Here is a 10,919-nt window from a genome sequence, read left to right as displayed (position 1 = left end):
GTTACTAGCCGGTTCTATGAATTGTGGACTAAGTGTGAGAGATGTATTGAGAAGGATCTGGGTTGACTACTTGCATGATGCAGTCCATTGAGTATCACAAAGCATTTCATGTTCATGAAGCTAGGTAAGATCCTTGGCCAAATGGTGTCTCATCTCAAGGGCAGGAGTAAGGTTTTACGTCTCCCTTTCTCAAGCGTACTTTCTCTATAGGATAGATATACCGCTGTGTCTGTGCTGACTCTTCCTGTCTAGCTTGTGATGAAGTAACCTGCTGATGAGGAGAAAGAGGGTGGGTAACAGACAGGTGTGTAAACTGTTCTGAGAAGGCAGTGGGCTTTGCAGAGGCGTGGGACCATATAATCTCTTTAATGTAAATTGCTGCACTCACATCTTAGAGCTAACAGAGAAAGTAATCTAGGTTTCTAAATCAATCTAGTATGCAGTTATATACTGGGGTAATATTGTCTTTCCTTTGTCAGGTATTTCACTGTAACATGCTACTGAATTGCTAATTTCAAATGATAGAAGGAAGCCTGGCCATGAGAAGCGTTGACAGTGTAATTTGATTTTTATTTCTGTTGTTGGCACTTCATGTGTGGGACGTTCTTTTCTGTTTTATTTTTTTAATGAGAAACATTCCATCAGATTGTGAAAAGAACATTTTCTGTTGCCCATTGCATAAGCAAAAAACCTAACTGAACAAAACCCCAATATTATAAAGAACAGAAAAATAAAACAAGTTAAACAATAATACTTGACTTTTATGTATAACGCATTGACTTCAAAAATCCGAGTCATTCCGTCCATATAAACAAGTTATATAGTAGTAACAAAGTGCATGAAGCAAATTGCTAAATTTAACTAAGGTATTAAAATAAAAAGTACTTTAAAACAATACTTTAACACAGTTTCTTGCCATGATTCCATCATGCATCAACACAAATCAAATCCTGAGGCAACCTGTGCCTTTGACAGTCTTTCTGTATTATTATGTAAATAAATGGAAGTAATGATCAAACTTGCAAAAAAGGGTGAAAAACACAAGACAAACCATCTATTTATAACAGAGTTGTATTTAAAAAAAAAATATCAAAGTGCACTGCTGGTACATCTCATTTGAGCCTTTTTGGGGTGTGTATAACATGGGGGCATGATCCAGTCTCCAATGGTTTCGATGCTTTGTTTAAGCACCAGGGGAATAAAGAATGATGGATATTCTATTACTATGACTAGCATGAAAACTGAAAAATCGTACCAGAATATATACGTAAACATCTTTTGTATACTGAGGAGGCAAACACTTTTAAATTATCTGATGTGTACAGTACTGGTACTTAATGTTTTGGTGCCAGTACCAGACTGGTCCAGTAATTAGCATTCAGATCTATTTCTAATTACAGATAAGGCATATAACAAAAAAGTAAATATTTGGTTATTAATATCTCATACAGTTCAGCAACCCAACCAGTCAGAATTTATCTTGCCAATTTTAACAATCTTCAAACTCTTGTCTTCCATTTGTAGATAGTACTGATCTTTGAAAAAGTAGGTGTATCCTGTGAAGGTAAATATAAAAGCATACTCAGATTATGGAGCACGTAATTCTCAATCAAAGCTTTTTTTGTCTGTTTGATTTCATGAAGCTTAATGACCTGGAAGACTCTTTTCCCAAAATATTTATACACAATAAAAAAAGATTTATTTTAAAAATACATAAAAATTCCTATCCTGGAGAAGAAAGGTCTTGTTAAATGGAGCCTGAAGTCAAGTTACCATTCTGTGAGCCAGAATTTTCTGGGAAGAAATATTTGCTGGCAGAATAGATGTTGAAAATGTAATCGAGTCGAGACTCATGTGATATCAGTGGTGCTTCCAGGCATTTACACATATCTCTGCAAAATATGAGGCTACTTAAAACCATGGGCCAGGCTTTCAGCTGCAGTTGATAGGAGGTTAAAAAAAAGGGAAAAATACAACCTATTTGTGCCTGTGATCAAGGGGATTATCGTACTCAAGTTCTGACTGTGTTAGAGCAGGATGATGCTGAAATGATGTTGTGACTGCATGCTGGTACTGAGGAACCTATGGAGCTGTCGAGAAGTTGGGAAATTTCCAAGCCACAGGGACTGGCCCAGTCCTGCCTTTTGCTGTTAGGACATCCTGTGCATCAGACATTGGGTGGCAGGAGTTGCTTTAGTATGTCTCAGACTACACTAGAAAGGCAATTCTTCACAGAGCTAATTTTCCCCATGCCCAAATTGGAAAACCAACATGAACCGAGATCTGAGCATCAGGGACACCTTGACATAAAAGTGACTGCCTCATGGATTACTTTCCACCGTGTCCCGTCTGATGTGTATAGACCTGTGTAACATAGCAATGGAAAGCAATAAGATGCTTCAAGACACTTACGCAAGACAGTATATATCCTTCTTTGCCTTTTAAAAAAAAATAAAATAAAAAAACAAGGAAGAAAAGGGGGAAGATGCTAATAAAAGCTGTTTCTTGCTTTGTTAAGCTTTGCAAAGTGTTCAGCATCAAGGAAGTAAATGATAAAGTGTAGTAACAGACTGAAATTAAATGAGCTTCATGAAAATGGAAATTAGCATAACTATTATTATTACATGCTTGGATAAAAATATTCATGAGAGGTCATATTTGCTAAATGTTTCATTTAAAAAAGTTTAAACTGTGATTAGTAGGGTATTTTGCAACCGATACTTAGTGGGAAAATAAAGAGACAAAAAAAGTTTGTTTGAACCAGTAGTTTGCAAAGCTGAATGGGAATTTAGCTTCTACTCATGGACCACAAGAAATTCAAGTGTCCGGTACAGTAAGTTTCACAGCAGACAAATAAGGAGAGCTCATGAGTGACTTAGGTCAGAATTACAGCTTACCACTGTCAGCAAGACCCAGGACAGCATCGAGGTTATCCGGAACTCCATTCCAAGAGTCAGCAATGAATTTAGGGGATGCAAGCTCCATTTTCTTCTTTTCTTCATTGTACCTGAAGAAAATTATATCCTTGCAATACAAAGCTGTATTTAATGCTAAAATTTAATATAATTTTTCAGGGAGTCCTCAGCAAATGTGACTATATAAAACAACTAAACAGAAATATAATAACTGAGACTGTAACAATGTCTCTATGTCATCATAATTATTCCCTGACTCCATTAAAACCCTGTGAAATTTTATGTCTTTCCTTTTGGAAATGCAATTCTTGCTGAATTAAAAATACACTTTCTAAGCAAAACCCTTTTCAGAAATGAGGCTTTAAAATTCCAAACATAATTCTAGGAAAGGTAACTTTTTCAGGCAGCAGCTATCATCTGAAGATAGCAGATTTTAATGTGGAATGGCTATCTTTTAAAAATCTTATTTGAAATATGCTTGTAGTCCGTGTAACTGATGGATTGCTATTAAATGACTAATTACTTTCCCTAACATTTCATTAAAAAACCCTATTATTTTCACACAGTCCTGTCTCTCACTTAGTGATGATCAACAGATAAATGCCAAGTTAAAAATATATGCTTTTCTTTTGGGGGGAAAAAAACCAAACCCCCAACCACAATGGCTTTCACAGCCTATGCTTTAAAGAGAAAAAACTGAGCTGATGTAAATCCACCTAATTCCATGGAAGTCAGATGTAGTTTGCAGTGTCCTTCAGATGAGAGTGGATCTGCCTGTATGCACATCTGAGGATCATCAGTTGTCTCTTTTACTCTGTCTGCTTTCCACTGTAGTATGCAAAGACAGATTTGTGCAAAGCCAGTTTTACTCTCCCACAAACAAGTAATCCGGGATCTCCCTTTCCATATATAGGGAATAAACGTCCCAGAGATGCAAGGTCCTTGTGAGTGAAGATGGAAGGAGCAAGACTGTGGCTTGGTTTCCCCATTTTTCTGATTTATAAATGGGAGTCAGTGCTGAGCAGGAGGAGTGGAGATGTCCTGAGAAGCAGTGACATGGGAGACAGTTTGAAGTGGGCTTCCAATGCATGTGAGGTCTCAGTCCCCCTGGCAGCACCTCTTCAGGAGCAGTGGGCTTCAGACAGATCATCTTTGACTAGTACTGGAGGGAGGGAAGCATTTACGTTCTTGATTCCATTTCTCTGTATCTGTATGTATCTCAGGTTACCTTTCCCTCATTGCTGTATGGAACTACTTGGATTATATCCAAAGTTACACCAGTACAAACGGTCAAAACCAATTAAAATGATTAATTTAAATTACTTCTTATTTTTTCCTTGGATATTTAAAGAAAATCTAGTACCTTGCTGTGTAGCTTCAGCTGTGGAATCTGAGCCAGCTCCTCTTCCTCTCCCTCACAAAACTTTGTTTTGTTTAACAATCTTGTTATAACAACACTAAAATAGTTTGAGGCTGGAAGGAGGGAGAGGAGAAGACTTCCAAAAAATCCATTTAAAGTAAGTGTGATAATGGCACAGGAAAGACTGTGGTATGTAACTATTTTGATTCCATGTGGCAGAGTCCTTGTATAACATAACAGCTGCATACTTAAGGGTTATAGCGTCTGTGTTAAACAGAGATGCCTTTTTTTCTGAAATATTTGTCAACTGCTTGCTTTCTTCTTTACACAGATAGAAATCACTTAAGCTTATTTTGATTTCTTAACAATCAATTATGCATTCTGCGGTGACTGCAATTGATAAGGTACTTTGATAGAAATACTGTCTGTGATTAGAGTGATGAATTACTTGGAGGCCCTGGAGTACAGTTAATCAAAACAATCATTGGTACAGCGGAGACAAGCAGCTTTTTGCTAACTCATAGTCTGTAGGTTTTGGTAGGAATCTGAAGTATTGCAGATGGCTGTATTAGAACTACTTGCAAATGTTTAAGATGGTCCCTACAAAATGACATTGAAAAATTAATAACATTCTTTAAGTTCTTTGTTTTTTTTCCCTCCAGATAATGGAGAAGAGTACTGTCCTCAAAGTAACTGAAAGTAAGTTATGATCAAATGGCAATTGTGAAAGGGTATTTTATTTACTTACAGGAATCCACAGCCATTAGGATATAAAAAAGACACTCATCTGGTTTGATCATAACATGAAATTAATGTTCACATAAAATGGACTCAATTATACTGACACCTCCTTTGATATTTTATATAGAGCATCTCTCAGAAGGGAGCCTTATAGCTTGGAGAATCTTTGAGATTTCTGGTGGGTGTTTCTGATGTTTAACTTTCCTCTAAATTGTGAGTTAATGAATGGTTTGGCTTCCAGCCTGTTGTTTAATGTCTGCATTCCTGACTTCAACTCCTGTTCCTGGAAGAGACCTCTGATGGTGAAAGCAGGAGTCAGTGTCTCTGGTTTGCTCTCATGCCATTCTGATAGGCAGCACAGAGGTAACTCGCAATGTTCCTCAAAGCACCAAAGCGTGTCTGTTTTTTAGGATAATCTTTTGTGTCAGATCTTCCTGACAGATATGATAATGAATTTCTATTAAATACAAGTAGTAGACTCTTCATCAGGTGCAATATTTATTTCTACCACAGTAATAGTCTTGAGAAAATTGAGACATTTTAAGGGCATTCCTTCCTAATCTAAGAGTCCCAAGATCTTTCCTGGACAGACTGTGGTAGCAGGTCACCTGGGTTTGGTTGCTTATGTTGCATCATATTTTGCTTCTCATACAGTCTTTCGAACAGAACCTCAGTGCAAATACAGAGTTACACACATTTGTGGAATACTCGTATTTGTTGGTGTTCTTTGCAACAAAAACTTCTCTGGGCATGTACTGGAAACACCAAAAGGATTGTAGAGACTGTCAAAATGAATTGAAGCTAAGATTTTTCCCAAAGTACTAGCAGATACACTTCTCATGGTCTGTTCAGATCTCCCCAGTGCCAACTCTATTAGTAAAGCAAATGTGTTAGTGACTGGTACATCAGCTGCTGAAAGGATTTAGAGTCATCCCCAGCGTGCTTTGCTAGTCACACTGCTGTTTCTTTTACATCCAGTGCCCCCAAACCTGATGGCTTGGTGAAAGAATTTCAAAGGCAATCTGCTCAGTCTTTGGCTTCAAGCAATTGGAGATCAGCCTGTTTTTAAGGAATTCCTTTCAGGGTTTTTTCCCAGCAGCTGTGAGCTGGCAGTGGGGACAGCTTGCCCCTCTTAAGAGCCTGAGACTGATGTGGGGCAGTTGCTGGTACGTAGAGGCTGAGGGATGGGTTGTTAGTGGTGTGCAGCCTGACAGAGACTCCCAGATAGCCTCTTCCCTTGCAAGCTGTTTTCTCAAATACGTGCTAGTTTCCTGCTGCTGTACTGAAGCACTTTCCTAGATGCATCCCTGGTTCAGCATCCCAGCTCACCACTGCTGTCAGCGCGAATTTTGTATTCTTAAAGGAGGAAACCCCTGTGTTTGGTTCCTGCCTCAGTGCGCATTCAACCCTAGAGACACAGCTCGGCTAACAGCATCCCACCACCACTTCAATGCATCTTACTTCCAGTATCTGTCTCCAGCAAAAATGTATGTCCTCTTGTTTCTGTCCCAGTTAAAAGCTGCATCAACACGTTGCACATCAGGGGGTAGTCCCAGGTTGGTGAGTTTCTTTGGATAGCCCCTGTCCAAGTTACTGGCTGAATAAACCCAGTACTCATTTCCTAGGCAGGGGAGAAAACAAAGCAAACAAACACCGTGTATTAATCAGATACAGAGGAGTATTTCTTCTTTTATGCTTTGTTACACGGCTTTTTATTGCACTAACTGTACTGCTAGTCTTTCTAGTATTATACCATCTGTGAAGCACTAGATGAGAGTGCAGGTGTACTGTGATTACAGTTTCTGCTTTTGCCTCTTAAGTGTTGCTTGTCTCTCAGCAAAAGACATCACCTCAGTGTGCTCTTGTTTCCTCTGCTCTCAGCTGTCTCATCTTTGAGGTAGACACTGTCTTCGTACAGTTGGGGTTATGTTAAAACAAGTAGTTAATATTGATAAGTTTTTGTATTACGAAATTGGTCTGAAACCAGGCACGGGCACCAGGAGGTCAAATGCAGAAGCTCATGTTCACCTTCCATTTGTTTTGCTGAGTGATTTTTTTTTTTTTTTGTAGTGATTAACAGGAAGTTCTTGCCCAGAGTTCCTGTTTCTATTGTCTTTTGTCGTATGACATTTTCTAATGTCTCTCCAAATCTGTGCTAGTGGAAGATGTACTAGTATTCTGCATTCTCTACATGGAATTATGATTTACCTAGTAAATACCCTCACTGAAAACCATAGAAAGATTCATTCATGAAAGGACATTTCTTTGATTCTGTGCTAGTGGGAAAGAAAGTCAGTCAAATATTAATATGAGAAAAGTGTAAAGTGTAGCGTTTGAGTTCCTGAGAAGTTACTATTTCACCCTTTAGGAACAAAGTGTAGGTCTCAGTACTAAGTATTTTAAGATAGCTGGGTTACAGGCAACTTTCAAAGGAATCTTTGTTTGATAGTTTTTATTTATTTTTTTAAAAAGCAGGTTAGTTGCATTTTTTCTGGAAATTACAAAGAGAGGGAGAGAGTTGTAGATGTAATAGGATTATATATAGTATATGCAATATTTAAAGTGTTTTGGCTTGGCTAAAATAAACTTTTTAAAGTTTTTTTTTATTTTTCCCCTCCATGTAGACTAAAGCAAATGGGCTTTGAGACACACGGAATAGATTATCATTACTTTTTCCCTGCTGTACAGAAAATGTACAGCAGCATCGGCCATATGGTTTTTACATGATTGGAGATGTTTAGTCATGTTTTTAGTAGATATTGGAGCCCAGTTTTGCTGGCTCAGTTTTTCATGCTGAGAACAGCCTCCCAGCTCTGCTAATTGGGCCAGTACAGCTGAGCCATATGTGTGACTTAGGAGGGACAGAGGAAGGCTTCCTGTTGTCCTCCTCTCCCATGGAAGCAGCTCGCATGGCCGCCTGTATCCTCTGCCTGATGAGCCACCAAGGCAGACACTTGGAATGCAGTGTGGAAGTCAGTCTTTTGCAAAAGAGGAGGAGACAAGGAAAAGCTTTGCGGGGGAGGAAGGTCTAATCTTCTCAAGCAACATGTACAGAGGCAATAGCTTAACATGAGAGGAAACGGAAGAAAAACAGATCAGTGGCTGATGAAAAAGAGCTCCCAATGTAGTTGTTTTTTGTTTTAAATAATGACTCTTGTTTAGTCTTGCTTACTGTTGAATGTATCTTTCTAGGTGCTTATAGCTCCCCTTTGTTGTAATGGAGGCTGTTCAGAGTCTTTCAGATAGCTCCCGTCTTTGTCCTAAAATCCTCAGCATGGGATGCTTGAGACCTGTCACCTGTACCCACTAGCTATACTGGCTGTTAGGTGGGCCATTCCCTGGCCCCCTTACAACTCAGAGGAAACCCAGCATGAATGCAACACTTACGCAAATGGCTACTTATATTTTGAAACTTAAAACCAGTACCTGAAAAAAATATAGCCTTCTCATCCTGAGGGGCCTCGTAGACAGCATCAATTTTCTCTGGCAGATCAGGCCAGAACGTAGCAACAAGAAGAGGACCTGTGGGTTTTCCTCGGGGGTTTACAGTCCTCCACATGAATCTAAGCAGAACAGAAAATTGTATGAGATTTACAATGAACTAATTCACCAGCACATCTGTTTCTCATCGTTTCTGGCAAAGGCTGCATAAGCGTGCATATACACACATGCACACACACACGTTAGCTGCAACAGATACTTGTAACTGTTTTCCTACAGTGACTGAAAAGCCAAATCACTCATTTAGGACCATGTTGCTAAAACAATTGCACAATAAGCTGCATGCTGGACTGCAGGTGAAATTGCTTGCACTGAGTACTTTGGAGTTCCTGTTGCTTTTTGCATCAGGGCAAAATGTATTCTGTGCCATGAGTATACAAATAAACTCATTTACAAGGCATTTAAACTATTAGAGCTCTCCCACTGTTGTGTATGGAGCAGATGGATGAGCATTTGACAAAAGCAGAGATTTGTATTCCGTGAATTGCTCTTGCAATTACTATTGTAGTGACTAAAAGTTCAAATTTAATAACAGTATATCAAACTGCTTGGAAGTGAGCTTGGCTGTAAAAGAAACTGCTAGCACTAAAAATGTTCATTAGAGAAATGCAAAGGGTAATTTATTGGCTATTTTATGTGTAAGTAGGATCATAATTTGATTTAAGCTTTAAAAAGCTGTAATTATCTTTAAACAGCAGAACTTTGTGCTGAGAGCTTTTGGTATTAAAAATGGCACTGCTATTTCCTCCTCTGTAGAATGAACAACTTTTTCCTCAACAGAACAAATGCAAAATCAGCAGGCTGGTGGAATTGCTCTTGTACCAAGCTATAACTAGTAAATTCTTAGGTCAAACAGCTTTCACCATTATTATGGTGCTGAAGCTCAAGGTGCTACTGGCATCTTATTTTTTGCAGAGTATAAATAGTCATTACACATTCCTACCTAGAATAATTATACCTTTGAGAAACCCAGGTTCTGCAACTGAATTTTGGTTTTGCCTAAAACTTGGAGGAGCAGTCCGAAATTCATTTAATAAATTGCTGTATTTTTATCAACAGAAGTTTGCACACAGAGCTAGCTAGGACAAATAAAACATTTTGAAATGCATTTGCAAGTATGATTAGTTGCTGCATACTGAATTATGATAATTACAGTGTTTGATATGAGGAAGAGTACAACTGGCAAGTGCATTGGGTTTTTTTCTCTTAATTAAAAATATGTATTAATTTAACCTGATATACGGTACTAATAATTAAGATAGTATTATGTTAACTTAGTTTCATTTTGCATACATATATGTATTTTTAACATGTACAAAAATATCTCTGGGCATAACTCATAATTTTCATTTAAAAGACATTTAGCTAATTACTCTTGCTCTTGACAGCGTTTAAACACATATGAAACTCTGTAAAAGGTAATAACATTTGTTTCATGCATCTCTCTTTAGACAGAAAAGCAGATCCAATATGGTATGAAATGGAAATCCATATAGCAAATCTTTCTAACGCTGCATTCATAAAAGTAGCTCCTTTAAAAATCCAAGTTACAGAATTCTCAATCAAATTTGGACCTGATTTATGGCTGAGTCAGCACTAATAATTGCTATCTGCATGAATTCCAAACTTTCCAGAGCCAATGGAGACTTGAATGCCGGGTTTTTATTAAAGCACACGTTTCAAGGGACTTGTTAAAATGGTGAGGTTTTCTTGTGGAAAGGGAAACTTTGTCAAAGCTGAATTTTCTTTTGTTTTTGAATTGGGTAAGAGGTATTTTTATTTCTACTCATTGAGGAAATGGTGAAATTAGTTCTTTGGCTTTTTCATTTCACTTTGAACGTGTTTAAATGTTTTAACTCATTCAGGTTAAATTTTAATATTACATTTACAGACAGATTTAATACTTTGTTACAGTAAGTATTTTACATTGTATTTTAACATAATCAAAATTTTCCGTTGTCGTTGTTATTACTGCTACATGCAGTTATGTAAAGGGACCAAAACAGTGGGTCTTTTTTAATGTCTTGGCAAACTTCAGAAGTTTGAATTTTTTGTTCACTTTCAGAACAAAAGCATCGGTGTAAATGCTGTACTCAGGCACACTTGTTGCTTGGAGGATTCTGTGCCCAGTTGACAAGCTCAACTCTTCTCTATGGTCAGCAGCACCTTTCTTTGTTTGGGGGGGAGGGGAAAAATACTTTTTTGAAAGAATTAATCTGATCTGACCTCCTTTTTGCTACTTAGTCCTTTTGCCTGTGTAACATGACAGTTGGATGATACGGTCATTTTCATGAATCATAAAAGTCACACGACACATGATAGACATCTGTTTTTTGAATTCCTAAAGTGAGTCATAATGCTGCTTGCCTTATATTTGGAAAGCTGCAAGACTGACAGGCGAA

General features: G+C 37.9%; 1 protein-coding gene across 1 annotated transcript in view; it reads right to left on the bottom strand.

Moving 5' to 3' along the window:
* Positions 1 to 740: 740 nt before the first annotated feature.
* Positions 741 to 10,919, bottom strand: part of MMP2 (matrix metallopeptidase 2) — a 36,443-nt gene continuing 26,264 nt past the window's right edge. The window contains exons 10-13 of the mRNA XM_074583157.1: positions 8,443 to 8,579; positions 6,478 to 6,637; positions 2,898 to 3,007; positions 741 to 1,556 (exon numbers count right to left, since the gene is read on the bottom strand). Of these exons, the coding sequence (XP_074439258.1) occupies positions 1,453 to 1,556; positions 2,898 to 3,007; positions 6,478 to 6,637; positions 8,443 to 8,579 (511 nt within the window). The 3' untranslated portion in view covers positions 741 to 1,452. The remainder of the gene's footprint in view (positions 1,557 to 2,897; positions 3,008 to 6,477; positions 6,638 to 8,442; positions 8,580 to 10,919) is intronic.

Source organism: Larus michahellis, chromosome 4 (assembly GCF_964199755.1).
Source record: "Larus michahellis chromosome 4, bLarMic1.1, whole genome shotgun sequence".
In the NCBI taxonomy this organism is placed as follows: domain Eukaryota; kingdom Metazoa; phylum Chordata; class Aves; order Charadriiformes; family Laridae; genus Larus; species Larus michahellis.
This window is presented reverse-complemented; position numbering and strand designations above follow the sequence as displayed.